This window comes from Athene cunicularia (assembly GCF_003259725.1).
Source record: "Athene cunicularia isolate RWA chromosome 12 unlocalized genomic scaffold, athCun1 chr12_part1, whole genome shotgun sequence".
NCBI classification, from domain to species: domain Eukaryota; kingdom Metazoa; phylum Chordata; class Aves; order Strigiformes; family Strigidae; genus Athene; species Athene cunicularia.
The window spans coordinates 16,126,868-16,145,414 of NW_020799116.1; the positions used below are offsets into that span (position 1 = coordinate 16,126,868).

The following is an 18,547-nucleotide window of genomic DNA, read 5'->3' on the forward strand; positions in this document are numbered from 1 at the left end:
GGTCGCCCGTGCCCTCGCCCCAGCTGCCGCCTGGGGGGCTGCTCTCGCCCGAGGGACAGTTTGGGGTTCGGGCGCCTTCCCCCTCCGGAGGTATCGGCCCTGAAGGCGCTTGTGCCGAAGAGGGGGAAAGGAAAGGGGAGTCTGTGCTTGCGCCCGGGGGGGCAGCGTCGGGCACCTACCCGGGGTGACCGCCCGAAGCAGCGGCGGCCTGGGGGTTTCGTTGGCTCTTGGTGGCCGTTGCGGCGTTGACTTTTTTTCTTTTAATTGTAATTTGTTGTTGCTTATGCATGTTGAACTGAGCCCGAGCTCAGGAAGACCGGGATTTGAGAAATGTTCGTATTCGTCATTGCGTGAAAACGCAGTTTTTGTTTGACCACCAGCTTTATCACAAAACTATAAATATGGAAGTATGTGGAGCTTCGCCTTGTCTTATGCAGGAACTGAAGCTGCGTGCAACTTTATGTGCTTGCGGGTCACAAGCATGTGGTAGACACTGCTTTAAAAACTGAAGTCTGAAACAACGGGTTTTGTTGTTGGCTGTGCTGTCGTTGCCATCTTTTAAATAACAGATGTGGAGGGCAACTGATCCAATATATTTGTGGACTACTGAACTATATTCAAAATAAGGAGTTTTGAGAAAGGTGTTCATCTCCTACCAGTCTGACTCAGCATAGGAAAGTTGTAGGATGCTGTACATCACATCATTAGATTGATAGCATGAACGAAATCTTCTGGAAATGAGTTTAATTTCCTAATCTTACTAAGAAAATAAGATGGTTTCTGAAAGCAAGGGATCATATTTTTAGCCCTATAAATTCAAACCTCATGGAAAGATAAGGATAGTGTAAATCTCTGTAATTAAAATGCTATACAAAAGCTATATAACTGTGTGAACAAGCATATCCCTAAATGCCATTACTGTCTTTTGTAGGAGAAAACTGATATAGAAGGGACCTTATTTGTATATAAAAGGTAAGGGTTTTTTTCCTTTTTCTTTCTTAAGAAAACAAACCTCAGGTGGCTTCATGTGTAGCTTTCAAACTGGATTTACTGCATCCAGTAAACTCATAATTACTTACTTGTCCAACTGTTAATGTCTGTATAATCATTTGAAAAAAATAAACCCTGCACGTAGGCTATGTCAAAAGCACCTGAAAGTACTGCTGAAAAATCATAAAACTTGATGAATGCTACATATGTATCCACACAAAAAACTAGTTTATAGAGCTTATTTGGTTAATCCGATAGCATTTGTTAAGGTATTGAGTTTGTTAAATGCCAAGTCTTCCTTTGCTTCCTAAAATCCATAAAGTTAATTTTGAACACAATACAGATGACAAAATAAATTATCTGTTCTAATTTAATTTCTGCTATTTCCCAACAGTTTTGTAAATGGACAAAGTTGCCTAAAAGCTGGAGATCTGCTGGTGTATAGTTTGGGGGGCTACTCGATTTCCTCATCAAAATCATGAAAGAAATTTCTTTTTATATGGAATGGGGGAAGGGGGTGGGAGGGAGAACCAGCACATAAAACCAACTATGGATTTAAGTTTTAAAATACAGGTAAAACAGAAATCTAACAAAGAAATAACACACTGTTTAAGTAAGAAATATAAATAATGCAGGTTTAACCCATCCTGAATCAGACTGTGATTACAGGGTTTTATCCTGACTCTGTGAAGTGCTACTAGCAACCAGTTCCTGCCTACTTTACTTCAGCTCCAACTTTGGAGATGCTTCCTGTAAGAAAGCAAACCAAACTAAAAAAACAAAAGACTAAGCAAAAAGTTTCCTTGTGACTAGCTGATTATTTCAAACAAGTTCTGTTAGGTTCATTAAAAGACTAACTTGGGATGGTAAGGATTGTTGGCTTCCTCCTTAGAAGCTCTTCACAGATTTTGTTGTTGAGCATTAGGTAAAGGTGATCACATTGTTACAGAAATCTTAACACTTACTAGCTAATTGTATCTGACTTTTTACCCTGCCTTCATCATGCTGCTCTGTTGGTTATATGACTGATTACAAGCACATTTGAGTGTGTTGACATGACATTCATGAAGCAAGAGAAAACAGATCTAAAACTTTCTTGAACTTCCAGTGTTTGCTTGCTTGATGCTTTCTTTTTCCACCTATTATCTAGTAAAAATCTAGATAATATTTGGTTTACTGAGCAATACAATTCTGAATAATCTAATATCTACTTTGAGGACACTGGCTTTTTATTTTAAGAGTCTCCCTTTTAGGAAGAAGTTACTGTGTCTGCTTCCCCTCTAAATGTATTTCATGTTATTTAAACTAACAGCCTTTTTTTATTGTTGTACCTGTTTACAGTAAGGTAAATGTTGCTCTGTAAGTGGTTGGGTTTTTTCTCCTTTAATAAAAGATTCTAAAATGCCTCAACATTATCTTATGTGAAGTAGTGAATACACTTGCATTTTAATCCTGGAGCTGCACTAGTTTTTTGAATAGACTTTTTTGAGGCATTTCTTTGGTTCACCAGTTTAGCAGTATAGAACTGTAATGTTACTCCTGATCCTACTTTGTGGTAAGTGTAGTTTGAAATGGAAATTAGTTGGCATGCCAATAAATGGCATAGAAGAACAACTATTAGAGCTTCAGGACTGCTAAAGCTTTAGCTAATAAAGCAATGGAGACTTGAATATTAATTCGTAACTCTGTTTTAGAAAACTGTGTATGTTGATGAAGGTGTTAATCCTTGTCTTTTGTTTTAATTGAAACAATAGGTCAGCTTCTCCTTATCATGGTTTTACGATAGTGAATCGACTGAACATGCACAATCTGGTTGAACCAGTAAATAAAGATTTGGAGTTTCAGCTCCATGAACATTTTCTTCTTTACAGAAATGCTAGCTGTGAGTATAACTTTCTTTAATCTGTGTAAACTTCATGTTCTTTTTATAACCTAGTCCACTTCTAATTACTGCAATTTATGTTTCAAGCATAATGTAATGGGGCAGGTTCTAATGAAATGTCTGGTGATGTTTTCTGTCTAGGGTGCTAGATTTACTTAACTAGATATGCTATTATATTAATGATGACCACCTGCTTTCAACAGAAAGAGGATATACTAACAAAGTTCAGTATTGCTATATTCTTTTTCATTAATGATAGGTTTCATTTAAATGTAAACGCAGTGCTATAGCATGAATAAGAAATTATGAAAGAATAGTGAAGATTGATACATTTTGGAACTGTTTAACACCAAGAACAGTTCTAAGATTAGATATTTATCAGTAGATTCATGAAGAAGTTTAGAAAATTGCTCAGGTCTAGGTTGAAGGTTTCTTTCTCCACAGCAGGTTTTGGACTGGGGAGATAGATGTCGATATTAAATTTCCTAGGATCTAGACTCTAACAAGTCTGCATGTTGGGATAGTCGTTATATAGTTAAGTGGTAAAATAGCGGTCATTGTCATCTTGCTGCTTTTTGAATTCTGGTAGTGTTTTGGGTTAAGCTTCAGAGTCCCAGTGTACTGTGTTCCAGTTAGGTACATGCTAAATATCCTGTTACTCCAAAGAGCTCAATGTGTAAATTATGTACACCTTAAAGAGTAGAGGAGGGAATATATCTGTATATGAAATTCACATTATGTTGAGTAAATAAATAAAAGGCACCCCACAGAGCAGAGGGTCCTCCTGGTACAAAGGTATCCTTTCATGTCCTCTTTTCTAGGTGAAATTCTTGAAACTAGTTTGCTGCTGTGTAGTGACAGGTTCTCCTTGCATGAATTACACAAAGAACCTGTGTGCTGTCTGGATATAGAACTTCCTCAACACCGTGTCATCTTCCTATCAGAATGTGCCCTTGAATTACAGATAGGAACACTACTTTGGCTATGCTTCAGTATACCTAAAAGAGAAGTCAAATGTTAGTCCCTTTCTGTTTTCTCCTTGGAAAGGCTCTAGGATCTGTGGAGAGTAGGATAGATTCCATTATGGTAACAAAGAACAGTTAAACTTAATCTTAAATAGTCTTAGCAAATACTTCTATAAGTGTCACTGGGAGGAGAAGTCTAGGAGATGAGGGATGTAAATGACTGGCAAGAAACTGGGAAGGGGAGATAGTACTGCATTGAGTTGGATGTTTAAGCAGCTTGCTTGGTTTGAAAGGAAGAGGAGCTGTAGATGACGGTGGTAGGAGTAAGATGGCTAATGAGGTGCCAGTAGAACAAAGAATTGCAGTTGTGGGATTGCTGACATAAGGGAAGCAGGAAGTTGATTCATTTGTTTTTTTGGAACTGCTGATGGTATCAGAAAGCAGGACCTGTTGTGGAATTACCATGGTGTGTTCTAGTGGGAGTGACAGAGATCACTGAAAGGAAACAATCAGAGAAGGTAAGCTGTGTGTGAGTTTCTTAGAAACCCCTAAAGTTAATTATATGCCTTTCTCATTGATAAAAGCTCTCCTTCTCCTATGGGACACTATTGTGTAAGATCTGTGGGAGGCTTGTGGGAGTCAGGATAGGGATGACACAGAAAGTGAGGCAGGAAGAAATTCATACAATGATGAGCAAGGAAAATATTGTAGACTGGATATGGGGAATAATTGCATTTTGAAGTAATCAAGGGTATCTTCTTTTTTTTTTTCCCCTTTATATCTTTCCCATTGTAATTTTTAAAAACTTTGGTTAGAAACTATCCGTTATTTCATCACTCTGCCCTGTCTCCTAGAAGAGGGGGGTAGCATGTCCAGAAACAGTTTACCCTGACTGCAAATTGAAAATGTTCAGTGTAGTGTGTCATTAGTTACTTCCCTGAATGCCACAAATAAGCAGCAGATCAGGGTTTTTTGTGTTCTGCTAGTGTTCACTTTATTCAAATACAAGCTTAAAAGCATAGAAAACAGCATCTAAGCTTTTTATTCCTTATGACTTCAGCACTGCTAACTCTTAGATTTTGCATTTAGTTGCTCTGTCTTGGGTTTTCTTCAGTACATGCAGTTTCCCAAGTTTTCTGATCTCCCCTAAATTAGTTAGATAAAACCCTCAAGTTATATGATTGGAATGTTCAGTGTTACATCTGTTTGCTTCTATCTACATAGTATTTATGAAACTAAAAAAACCCAAATCAGAAACCTACAGGATTGATGTGGATTTGCAGACAAATTTCAACATGTATGTATTTTGTTTGTATGGATAGATTAGGGGATTCTTGTCCAAGTTCTTTTCATGCGGAAGCATAAAAAACTTGCGGTTTTGGGACTAATTCAAATAAGAATTTTAAGCCAATCGTTAACCTAATGTGTGTCTGTAAGGGCTTATGTGGTGTATCTCTAATGGCTTAATGTGAAGTTCTTCTGAGATCCTTTAATGACTGAAAGGGGGTGGACTGCTAGGTTGTGCAAGGAAAACCTACCTCTTACAGAGAGTGCTGGCAACACTTCTGTTTCTTTGTAGAATGCTGGTTGTTGGGGTGTTTTTTGTATCCTGCTTGAGGAAATCTACTGTGATCATTAGAAACTTAAGAGTGAGTTGTTCTGCTAAGATTGCTGAATTACTGAACTGATGATTCTATTTCCTTAACTTACAGATGGGGAACGGTTCAGACTATCTGATAAAAACCTAAAATCATGCTTATTAATATATCTCTTTGTCAGAGATAAACATATTTTGTGCCTGTATATTTAGGTTGTAACAGGTTCAGTGACAAATTGTGGTTTACGCTTCCCCAGGGCATGGTAGAAATAGTAGAAGAGGATCAAAGCAAAACTATACCACCACATTTTTGCAGAATGTTCCATGTCAACAATCTTTATAACTGAATATGATACTACTGTCTTATAAACTACATGTATTCACTTTGTTCTGGGATTCTGTCTTGACTTAAGAAGATAGTAAGGGCAAAGTCTGTTATGTATACCAGATCAGAGCTCTGGCATTTCTGTCTTGAATGGCATGAGAGCTGTTCTATCAAGTGACATACACCTGTCTATGCAGAGCTGCTAACAAGTTATATGAGAAACTTTGCAAGCAGTATATGAACATTTTTGTTTGGCTGGAGGCTATAAGAATTACTTTCCTGTCATCCTAGATCATACTATTTTTGGTGAGTTTACAGTTTGATTTGTTCAAATACTTATTTTTAATATATAATGAAATTTTTAGTTTGCTGTGTATCAGAACTTGTTTTTGTTAAGATGTAGACCTGAAATGCTTTATCCAACTGCACGAAGGCTTTTTCATACTCTTAAAACAAGATTAGGTAATTGCCATTTTATTCGTATGTCAAAGAAGGCCTGACTTATCTTTCATATTTGTTGGGGAGGTTTTCCACTATTTTGCAGGGCTATGGGTATTCTGTAAGAATAGACAAGTGATACAGTACCTTTCTTAGATAGCTACCTTTTGTTCTGTTCACTGAGTGAAAAAATTGACATTTGGGTCAATTTGTTACTCATTAATCTGGTTAGATGCAAGACATGTAGAGGCTTCCCCCCAGTCCCCAAAATTAATACCTTTTCAGTATTGTAGCCATTAATAGGAAAATCTTTCACAGCTCCAGATTTTTTTTTTTTTTTTTTTTCTGAGAAACATTGTGACTACATAATATGGTCCAAGCCGCAAAAGAATACTTAAGCCCAACAGTTTGAGAAAGTTCTGTGTCTACTTTATAAGTTGTGTATAATGCTGCCTGAAAACTTAGACCATTTATTCATGAGGCATCAGACCCTAAAGCAAAAATGACAGGAGGTGTGGTTAAGAAGCTGTGAGACTATACACCAATTACAGTGGTAAATAGAAAAAAAATATATCCTACTTTTCGAGTTAAAGAAAGCAAGTGTCTTCAAATGTGAACAAATCAAGAAATTAAATCACAATTTGTTTTCATTTTGGTAATGTAACATATTTTTAATTTAGAGTTCCTCTTTAAAGAAGAATTTTTTTAGATTATACTTAATACTTAATGTACCCTTTATTATTGTTTAATGTAGAATATGTGTTGCCAGGTACATTTGATCCTTGTCTAACTTCCCCTCTGGATGCATGCACATTCTTTGGAGTATTCAGAATATTTGTTCATGAAGCACTGAATCCAGTTGACCATATTTTTAAGTGAACTGGTTGCCTCTTGTCTGTATTTTGTGAGAAGTATGTTAAACTCAATTTTTAAAAATGCATACGGTTCTGCCAGTAACAGCAGTGATAGTCCAATCTGAAAGTTCAGTACTTTCTTTCAATCTGTAATGTGAAAATTTGGAGATGATAGTTGGACTAATTTTTCTTTAAAGCAAAATTTAAAACAATGACAAACTTACCTCTTGAAGTCTGCAAGAAGAATTCTTCTAAGTCTTTCTCATTTATAACTTTCCCTTTGTATCGGTGGTGTTGGTCTTGATTAAAAGGCTTTTTAATCCAAGCCATTTCACTTGAGAGGTCAGGCAGATTGATTTCCATGGTGCTGAAAAGAGAGATGCTAAGCATAAAACTTGGGTATTCAAATAAACGGTCCTTATTTGGTGCGGGGTTTTGGTTTGGTGGTTTTTAGTTTGGTGGTTTTTATGCTTGCTTCTTATTCCTGTCCAAGAGTAAGAGTTAGAAAAGCAAAAATAATGGATTTTGGAGAGGCTTATATGTTTAAGAGGAAAACTCAGTTACAAAGTGCTGTCTTCTGGGCTTGTTGTATTATCCTTAATTAAACAAACTTGTACTCAGAACAGCAAATGCAAAATGACCTGCGTTATTTCAAATGGCTTTTAAAATTGTTTGAAAGAGCTCCTGACTGGTTTCAAAGGGGTCATATTTACTGGTAAGGAAAGTCTGTCATTATCACCTTTGTTCCCAGCTGGCAGTGCATTAAGTGTAACATATCTCTGTGACTGCCAGAGCTGAATGGCTCTCCAGCAAGCGCATTAACCCAGTGGTTTAGTCTGAGATAAGAAAGGAGCCTGTTCCCAATACCTTTATAGCAGAAGACACAATGCAAGCTAGGGGGAGGGGAGGAACCACTGAAAGCTGTTAAGAAGTTCTAAAAATACTTTGTTTGACTTGAAAGATGGCACTCTAACTGCAAGGGGTTTTCCACTCTGGTTCAGTAACGTTGCAGAGTAGTAATCCCTCTCCTTCCACACTATACTTTGTCAGATGGCAGGTCGATAAAGTATCCTGATCTTAGATGTTGTTTGCCACCTGCTGAATTACTCCAGTGCAACCTCTTGTGGGATTGTGCTGTGAACTGGATTTGTGAAATGGCCTTAGATATTCAAAACATTGAGAAGGAGGGACTATTTTTTTTAATTCTACTGATTTATAAATCTACATGGCAGGCTGATATTTAAATTGAGGAAAATATGAATAGTGAATGAGGAATTTCAGTGAAGAAAATAGAGCAGATTGACTGTGGAGAGGTGGCATTTCAGCTAACCTTGCTACTGGAAGAAATACAAGCTTTGAGAGGGATGGCTTTATGTGTTTTTGCCTTAAACTCTTTGAAGTGTAAAATTATGCATATAGCATATGCAAATGATGCATATATGTGCTTTTCTTTATGGGAGTGAGATCAGGTTAAGTTGATTTCCATGATTACCTTATAGGATGGGTTTCAAAATAGGAGTCCTTTCTTTCTAGAGAGTTTGAAAGGTTATTGTCCTCCACTTCCAGTTGTGCTGCTTTATTGTATAGCAACACCTAAATTGGAATTGTAAAAGAAAACTTTTATTTCTCTTCTATTGGCTCTTCCTTTTAGTTAAGGTAACTTTTAAACAGATCATCTTTTTGAATGAAATTAAGCTGTATCTGCACAAATGGCTAAACTGCCTAAGGCAAGAGAGTGCCAGTGTCTGGAATCTCTGAAACTGGCAGTGCTGATGAGTACATGTCCATGTCTTCTGGCATAGCGTTCTCGGGCTACAGTTTCATGAACATTTTGACAGCTTTGCCTTACTGTGCTGCCCCCAGCTTTCCTGTTTCTGTCCTCTCTTGTGCTGGGTGGCGTGTTTGTGAAGCTGATGCACAAACAGCATCAAGGAACTGGTCTGGACTAAAACGTGCCCAGCCGACATAGGGGAGAGGGGGGAGTTGGGGTAGAATGAGTTCACAGCAAAGTTGTGGCAATGTATGGGTGGTTATGCTGCTTCTTTCTGCTTACTTAAAATTAAAACTGAAGTGAAACTACAGCTTTGGGATGCAACTACATTTTATGTTGTCAAAGAGAGGCCTCTGTCTCACTGTGGCACTTTGCAATGCCCACTCTTAAGTCAGATCTGCTAACTGAGCAGCACTGAAACGGTATGACTTCCCCTTAAAGTATTGGGAGCACAATGTAGAAGAGACCAAGACCTTCCTTTTGGTGTCATCCAGCTGCTAAGCTCCAGGAGGAAATCTGCCATAATGCTTCCATTCTCTCAAAATCTTTTTTTTTTTTTTTTTTTTTTTTTTTTTTTCTCCCCCCAGCAATTTCAATCAAATTTTAATGATTGATCCAGTCAAGTTTGGAGAGAAGTGTTATGTGTTTTGATAAATATTTGTGGGTCAATGTTTCTAATAAAAATTACATATGTCAGACAAGAATGTTGATTAAGATAACTGACAGCTTCTTTTAATTTTATGAAATCTGGTTTGTCTGTGATACGGGTGACTCATGACTTCATGTGTGTCAAAATGTCGTGTGAATCTGATGAAGGATATTGCTGCTGATGACTACAAATTGCTACTTGATTGCTAAAGGTGCTGCCCAGCATTCAGTGTAGAAAAGCTGGATGGAAGGTGTTGTACTAGATGGAAAAATGAATCCCTTAATTTTCTGGCTTCTGTTGGACAAACTGCAGTAGAAAGATATGCCATTAGACGTATGAACATTCAGCTAATATTTATGCTGGATGTAGTAAAAAGATCACAGGTTTGAAAAGAACTGGTAAGTACCAACTCTGGTTTTAAAAACAGGATGTTCATAGTTAAATTTGCATGTGTGTAAGAAATACATCAAATACAGTAATGCAGTTGGGACATACGTACTTCAAGGGCAAGGGAGCTGAACTGATAGTACAAATGGGTCCCCTTTTGAAAAGAGGAAGGTAAACATTCCAGCCTGTTGGACCATATCTAAGTTAATGCTCAAGCTTACTTGTTCATGATCTGCTTTATGTCTTCGTAATACTGTTAATGTTTTGCAGTGACTCCTTATGATTGCTTGCCAGTAGTACTAAGTGGAAAAAACCCTGATACTCTGTATGCCAAACTGAGATTTGGATCTACTTCTGGTCTTGTGTAGGCCTGTTTCTGGCAGAATTGAGTGTGACTTTTATCGTTTGTCCCATTAAGATATCATTATAGGTTCCTTATCTTCATTTCTTCAGCAAGTATGCTTTTGAAGAAGCTTTTTTCTCTTTGCAGTTTTTCTGATAATGAAGTCAGGGAAATGAAAGAGCTTTTCTTCAGTGTTAAAATATGCTACATGACTAAAGAAGTATCTCAAACTGGAAACATTATCGGGTTTCTATGCAGTAGACAATCCAGTTGTATTGAACTAAATATTTCATAAGCATTGTTTACATGTGTGAAATGCTTTTTTTGTATTGGTTTATGTCTTTTGTAAGAACAAAGTTCCTTAAACTGTGCTGTATTGATTTCTTTATTACTTGAAAATCTTTGTTGTCTATTACTTAAGCTGTAACTTCTAAAAAAACAAACACTCAAATTAATATAGTTGTTGCTTAGTAAAATTAAAAAAAAAAAAAGGCAAAGTAGAACTTCATTTTGTTAGGATATTAAGATGTGGGTATGGCTTCTTAAGGGATTTGGTCCAACACAGTAAGCCTAGGATAACTGGAAGTTATAGAAAAAAGTTTGGTAAATAACTGCCCTCTTTGCCATGGCTTGAAATAATTTGAGTGGGCTTTGGTTGAGATTTTTGAGTGGGGAAAAAAGCGGAGGCAGGGAGGAGGATTTCACTTTGAAATAAAAATCTACATCTGGCTGGAAAATGTTGTGTATTCTTTTTTTTTTTATTATTTAAACATTCCTTCACTTTAAGTCATACTTCTATAATCAGTGATTTCAACTTCATAAAAACATTGGCATGAGCTGCAGTATAGAGATGAGTTTTAGAAGGCTAAAAGTGTCTTCTCAGAAATGAAAATATTTTAATGGTAGTATGTAAAGCATCCAGTTGCCTTTGATGTACTTGCACACTGTGCATTGACAAACTTCAAACGTGAACCAAGATTTGAAATAACCTGCTTTTGTGAGCTGGATTAGATACAATTCTGCAAAGAGTTTTGCGGATTTGTTATGTTGGCACAACTGTGGGGACAGTGAGGAGATGAGTATGTGTGTGGGTAAAAAAACAGCCTCTTTGAAGTGGGATTGCCAATGAAGAAATAGTGCATGGTACTACTGACAAAGTTTCTCCCTCTGGAGTGCCTTTCAGCTCAGTGATCAGACTCTAACTCTACCAACTTTCAGGGGAATTTTAGTTATTCTGAAAGCCAGAATGGGGTTTAGTGTCTTACTTTGCCCTCATTGCTTTGTCCTTGATACCTTCAAAAAGTAAGGTTCAATATGAATCTAGTTTTAAGCTGCTCCATGAATGTGACAGTATGATTGGAGCTTTGGTACTGCTTTCTTCTGGTACAGTAACTCCTCTGCAAAAAGAATTTAGAGAGGGGACCTTTAGAGAGCCTCTGACTAAACTGTCATGCTGTAATTCAAACTTTAATATTTTTGTTGAGCTTCAAAATTTGACAAATTTTAAAAATAGTGGGTTTTTTAAAATATATTCTTGAGCCAGATTTAAATGGTAAAGTCAGTAATTCAAAACAGAAGGTTGCAGCTGTAGTGAGAAGGCATGAGATAGTTAAAACTTCATTTGCCTGCCACTTCTATTTGCAAACAATATTAACATTTTGTAGTTCTTACATTTAATCTGACTGCAGCTGTATTTGTGTTTGCACATGTGCTATTTCTGATTACTTTATAAAATAGTAGTTGATCACAGACCTAATATTTGAGTGGAAATGGATGGTAATTCTTGTGTTGCAGATTGAATGAACTACTGGGGTTTTGCTTTTTTTTTTTTTTTTTTTTTTTTTTTTTTTTTTTTTTTTTTTTACAACTTTGTCTTACACTTGAATTATTTTTTTTTTCTTAAAGTGTCAATTTACAGTATCTGGTTTTATGACAAGAACGACTGTCATCGAATAGCAAAACTCATGGCGAAGTAAGTAATATGGTCTTATTCTGTAATTCTTTCATGCAATACGGAAAAAAAATTTTGAACCTCTTAAATATATTTGTTTTTTTTCTCACTTTCCTTAAATAGAAAAATACAACATTCTTGCTGGTACTAGTTTTTTAATAATCAAAATGTTTGCTGTAAAGTGGTAAAAAAAAAAAAATCAGTTGAAGTATTAGTTGATGTTCTCCAAACAAAGCAAGTATGAACACTTTATTATTCTATATTTAGTGTAGGGATGTTGGCAAAAGATCTTCTGATACAGGAAGTGTAATCAAACAAATGATGGGGGGTTTTGCTGGTTTCGTGGTTTGTTGGTGGGCAGGTTTTTGTTTGGGTTTGTGATTTTGGGGGGGGGTTTAAGGCATAGCTGTTATTGCTGACTAAAGTGAAGAGATTGGAGAATATTGGGAGAAGCAGGTAGAATCTTATAGAATTAAAGCAATGTTAGGAGAGTAAGCAAAACTGAAATAATAGAAGCTTCCTGTTGCTAATTTCTTTCTTTTTTTTCCCCCTTTGGAGATAAATTTGGTTTATAAAGCTGCCATGTCACTTGTTCGTATTTTGTAGTTCCAACGGCTCCCAGAGATGTCACACAGCAAAAGAATTTCTGCAGTAATCTCAGTTTAAAGAAACCTTAAAAGACTATTTGCAATAACGTGGTTTTGTTTGTTTAAGCTGCTATCATTTAGCAGTGCAGTTAGTGACTCTGTACTGTAGCTGGTTGCACCACCACAGCTGAGGAGGACTTCAGACTAGAGTACAGAATGTTGAGTGAACAACAGAGATCAAAGAAGGCTGAAGCTGGATTATGTTGAGCAATGTGGCATAAAGTCTATAAAATATGTCATGATTGGAGGGTATTCTTGCACCTTTCTGTTTTTTCAGGTGAGGTGCCTTAGAGATTAAGCCAAGACTTTTATATTAATAGAAAAGGATGAGAATTAACTTAAGCAAATCTTCAGTGTCGTTATGAAAGGAAGGAGCTTGAATTGTGTGACAGAGTAGTTACATTAGCAAAGTTGCAAAATGCAGATATATTGCACAGGACATCATCTCATCCCTTGTTCTCTGCTTTGCTTTTCTTTGCTATCACACTACTTTCCTGCACTTTCTTTTTTTTATTATGTGCCTTAATCAGCATGCTGTCTATTGCAAGTCAGGACATCTTGAAGACTGGCAAAATTTAATTATATGAAAACTAGCCATACTGTAGACATTTTAAGCTGAGTGCTAGTTTCTTGGTCTGGGGTTTTTGCTTTGGATTATTTTGGCTTTTCCCCATAGAAGCAATATAAGGCAACACAAATGACAAACTTTGATATCAAGATCTCTTTCTAAACTCTTATATTTCTTTTCTCTCATCCTGGTAACCCTATACAGTTCCCATTTCCTACTTTTTTTTTTCTTTGCAGCTGTGTTGGTCTTTTAGCTGTTATTTGGCTTATTCAAATATAAGGATTAATGATAAGGGTTTATGGAAAACAATTGTGTGAAACTGACTCTTAGAAATCGTTACCAAATCAAATAACATGTCTGTTGTCTCTCATCTTTATAAAAAGATCATCAGAAGGGTATGGCTTTCTTTTTTAATGCACTTTTTAATTTAAAACCATGATTAGTGTTTGAAGTGAGAGAGTGTGCTGAACTTTTCAGACTACCATATTCTTATTCTGTCATGCACAGCTACACTGCAGATCTAAGTGTCACATAGCAAAACTTGAGTTCATTTGGTATTAAACCAGTATAGGCACTATTGTGTAAATCATGGGCTATAGATACCTCAGAGATCTTTAAAGTGTAATCAGGTAACAGTCTGTCTAGCCATGGCACAGCAATCCATAAAGCATGTCTACCCTTTTTGCAGGATTCTGTAATATTCTGGAAATAACTGTAACCCAGCAGGTTCATTTAAAGCCAGGGAATATTCTAAGCTTTATTGTCATTTTTGTAATCTGCTATAGCCTGCATTTTCTTGGGTCCCTGATGCCTGTATTGCAGCTTTATTAACACAGGGACAGAAGTGCCAAAGTTGGCATTACTGATTCACCCTTGTTTATGATGCAGATACTCACATGCTCTTGTGACTGTAGCATCTCAGCACCCTAGAAAGTTTCTGGGATTATAAATTATTTTGGTAGGTCAAAAAGCTGAAATGAATTTTTTATATGTTGGAAATTTTTATGGTAGGTGTTAAAATGATTGTGGATTGAAAGTATCTTTCAAACTGAAATTAGAGTTAATGCATCAAGCAGACTTCAAGGAACATGTATTCAGCTTTGTCACTTCAAACTTATGCAAACAAATCTAAAGAAATTAAATGTGTACATGAAAAATTTATTGATTAGATATTGACAGAATACAGACAGTTAAATTTTGCTGAGCTGGCTAGGATCTCACTTTCGGATGATTTTTAGTCATTGCTGCCATTGATTTGTGCTAGCAAAGATCACATATATTTTTCGACCAAGTGCTGCTAGTAGTAAGTCTTCACTATCTGAGTGCTTTTTTTCATGAAGTCTTCATTATTAGATTATGGAATGTCTGAATACTGCTAGTTCTCTTTTCCTTTTGTGTATTGGTTTGGGAGTAACAAAAATATTGGCAAAAGCCATTTCTATGCTGAGAAAGGTATTTTTTTGTAAGTATATTTACTTGTATTTGTTGACAAAGCACTGTAGAATGAAATCACATTTCATTTGGTACCACATGCCTTATAGCTTCTTAGTATCCAGAGATTCATATTGGTGAAGTGTATCTTATATAATAAGAAAATGAAGTGAAGGTGTTCTAGTTGCACATTACTCAAGGATGGAAAAACTGCACTTCTGAGGCGGCTGTTAAAAACTTTACGAAAAGCAAATTGATACTATTTTGCTGACATCTGTTCTTTACCCCAAACTGAGTAGAAGGCAGTCAGAAGAAAAGTAAGTGCTGATGCTTCTGTGTGCTTCTCTATACAAAGGAGGCTGAAACTGCAGGAATTTTTTCATCTTGGGATGAAAGATGTATTTAAGAAAACTTAAAATATACACTTTTATTTTTAAAAAATAAAATTGAATCTTGGAGAAGGAAGGCTGCATTTCAGCATATGGCAGCAGGTTCCATCAGGCTTAGTTCAGTATATTTTGAAATAAATATTTACATTGTCTTCCAAGACTATTAATTTTATTCCACAGGTTTTTTCTTTGTCTTGGGTGGAAGTTTGGATTTGCACCCTTTTGTTTAGTTGAAGAGTGTTTCTAATCACTGATAGGAGAGAGTACTCCCTTTATAGTACCTCAGAGCTTCAAAAATCTAACCATAAAAGGTTTCAAGATTTGCATTCTCTTTCCTGCTGTCTGACTTGACCTTATTGTGCCAGACTGAGTTAACAAGATTGCAGACCATCCATTTATATTTTGGTGGCTTATCTCTCGAACGAAAAGTAAGTTACTGTTTGTAGGCTTTGTAATCAGACTTCACTTCTTGTTCCTTCTATCTCTCCCCCTGCTGCCCTTCTCCACGTTCTGTGAGTTGTGCCAGGTATATTTTCAATGCTATAACTGCAGATATTCTTACATGAACTGTCACAGCAGCTACTGTGTCCCCAAAGGAATACGTGCCTCTTCCACTATCTGATATAATGGAAAGAAACAGCAGGCCTTGCTTAAAAAAGATGTAATCCTGGATTGCATACATGCTCAGTATACAGATTTGCATTAGTTGAGTTTTTTCCCCAGCAAAAATATTAGATTTATAGAACTTTTCCTTTTTTTTTTTTTTTAAGAATTCTAGAATTTTCTGAAATGAAAAAAATTTATGGCAATCATCAAACTTCTAACTTCAGAAGGAATTAAATTGGGTCAAGTTAAGTCAAGAGGATTGTTTGAGGGAAGAGCTTTCTTAGAAGTAGGACAGAAACTAGGGGTTTTGAAATTTTTGTGAAACTGTTGCATTCTGACATGTAAATTTGTGGGGGGTTTTATTTTTAGGTTCGTTTCTAAGCTTGTTTTAGCCTGTTTCAACAGAGACCTAAACTACCTTCTGAGATACTCTCCCACTTCTAGTTTACTGACTGTATCTCAGAGCGTTTGGGGGGTATACTGTTTCACATTCACCCCATCACCACCTTCTGAATGTAACCTGCACAAGACAGAAGGTGAAGGAAGAGCTAGGTATTAGGCAGTTATTTACATGAGAATATAATTTGTTACTCTTAAAAAAAAAATTTAATTAAACTTTAAAAAGGTAATAAACACTTCATAATGGACAATAGAAAAATATTATTAAATGTTTTTCAGAAATCTTTGTGAAAGATTTCTGTGAAATGGATGTGCTCCTTGAATATATTTTGCTGTGAGACAAATAACTACGATTTTAATGGGAAGATGTTTTATTGAAACCTCCTGGACCAACTAGTTAAGAAGGAGGGTGTCAAGATTGAAGCCTTTGCTTCACCTGTCAGGCAGTGCATACATGACTTCAGCTATCCAGATTTTTCCCTTTAACCAAAGTATTTATTTTTTCTAATACAATTATGCTAACACTTAAAATCTCAAAGTATTCTGGTTCTTTTACCTTGTTCTTTCACATCCCTAGTTTTGGAGTTGAGTTTAGACAGGTCCTAAGTCAGGACTGTATGACCCTGTGGGGTGCTAGAACAAAATGTTCTCTCAGGGTGTCACCATAGAAACACTTGTACAGTATTGAGCTGCTTCATCTGAATGAGCACATGCTGCAGTTCCTAGAAACTGTCAGTGTAGATAGGCCTCCCTATTCAGAGCTACTTTTGCAGGTGAACGCTTGCTTACAAGCAGGGAAAGCTGTACTAATAATGAGAAGCTGGTTAAACAAGCTTGTATGATTAAAAATTTTCAAAGTAATTTTGAGAGCAACATTGAATTGTTAAGAACCAAATCTAACCCTTGTTCAGATAAACACAGCTAAACTCTAGTGAAGCAAAGAGGCTTGATTGTTAGAAAACTGGAAAGAAACTTCCAAGACTTGAACTGATTTTTCCTCATAAATGGCAACATAGAGGTGCATATAGATATCTAATTATTCCACAGTTTGTAAAATCTAGAGTTTGTCCTGAATCTTAACTGACCCCAAGAAACTGGAGGCTGGAATGATTGACACTTTCTGTGATTGTTCTGATGGCACCTCTTGGCTCCCCCATCAGCCATCATTCCACAGCATGAGAGTTCTGAAGTGATGTGCCAGCTCCAGAGCTCTGCCCTGTTTACAGTGCTTGTTTTTTCTTAACATATTTGATTAATGCAGGCTTAAAAAAGAAGGGATTACTGGCTGGTGTGTGTTTATTTCAGGAGGATAAGCTTTAGTGCATCGCACAGCCATGTATATCTTGTGAACTGTGTATGGATTAGAAGTATATGCTGCCTTCCTTTACTTTTATTAATGAAATGTACCAGGTACGCGTCAGCTTCTTGCATATTGTAACTGTCTTTTAAAATGAAGCTTTTTGATAATTGAGGCAGGTAAGAGTGGAGTAGAAGTGATGAATGAACCATAGGTATCAAAGGCCAGAGAAAAAGATGTATTGTAGACCTTCAGGTAACTGGAATCACTACAGAGCAGCTAGAGAAGAAAATGGTTTGCCCTTCTTTTCAGAGCCTTAAGTAGAGAAGTAAGGGGTAACTTGCTCTGAGGCTCCTTGCAGACTGACTCCAGAGACATCTGGTGTGAGCCAGTTCTCTCCCACTGTCTTTGTTTTGTTGTATAATGGTAGGCCTCATCCTAAATTAGAACTGGTTTGTAATTGTTTTTTGTTGAGTAACATGGCTTGATTTGGCTAAATATGGAAAAAATGCAAGTTAGAAAGTAAAGAGTAAAAAATGTATTTGTCTGTGGTATAATACACATGCTCTTTGTATAACACATGCTTGAATGTCCACATATTTTATTGTAAAAACGTCTAAATATGAGTTTTATAGAAGTGGTGTTTACTGTAGGTGAACTTTATGAGAGACAGACGAGTACTGTCTGGATTGGAGATAAATCGTACAGACCATTTGACAGTTTGACTTGTAGCAAATGAAAAGTTGTATAACTTTGGTCAGCTACGTCTTAGGCTTTTATTCAGGCAGAACAAAATTTGTTAATATGCAGGGAGTAAGTACACTTTACTGCTTTTTGCAAGGTGTTAACTCCAGATAAAATTTCTAAATTTTATTTCTCCTTTCCTGTTACAGAGTGGTAGAACAAGAAGCTCAGAGATCACAACAAGTTTCCCAGGACAGAAAAAGTCCCAACAGAACCAATGGCTGTAATGAAAACAGGCCCATTGACATCCTGGAAATGCTTAGTAAAGCCAAGGATGAATATGAACGAGTAAGGAAATGTCTCTCTTTTTTTTT

At 36.5% G+C, this 18,547-nt stretch overlaps 1 protein-coding gene across 2 annotated transcripts in view; it reads left to right on the forward strand.

Moving 5' to 3' along the window:
- Positions 1-920: 920 nt before the first annotated feature.
- The window catches only part of DCP1A (decapping mRNA 1A), a 36,112-nt gene continuing 18,485 nt past the window's right edge, over positions 921-18,547 (forward strand). Inside the window, exons 1-4 of one of the 2 annotated variants that reach the window (XM_026857463.1) lie at positions 921-972; positions 2,745-2,872; positions 12,107-12,173; positions 18,383-18,521. In XM_026857463.1, coding sequence (XP_026713264.1) covers positions 2,791-2,872; positions 12,107-12,173; positions 18,383-18,521 — 288 coding nt within the window. In that variant the 5' untranslated portion in view covers positions 921-972; positions 2,745-2,790. Of the gene's footprint in view, positions 973-2,744; positions 2,873-5,811; positions 6,066-12,106; positions 12,174-18,382; positions 18,522-18,547 lie in introns of those variants that run through there. The other variant, XM_026857464.1, reaches the window with a different exon arrangement.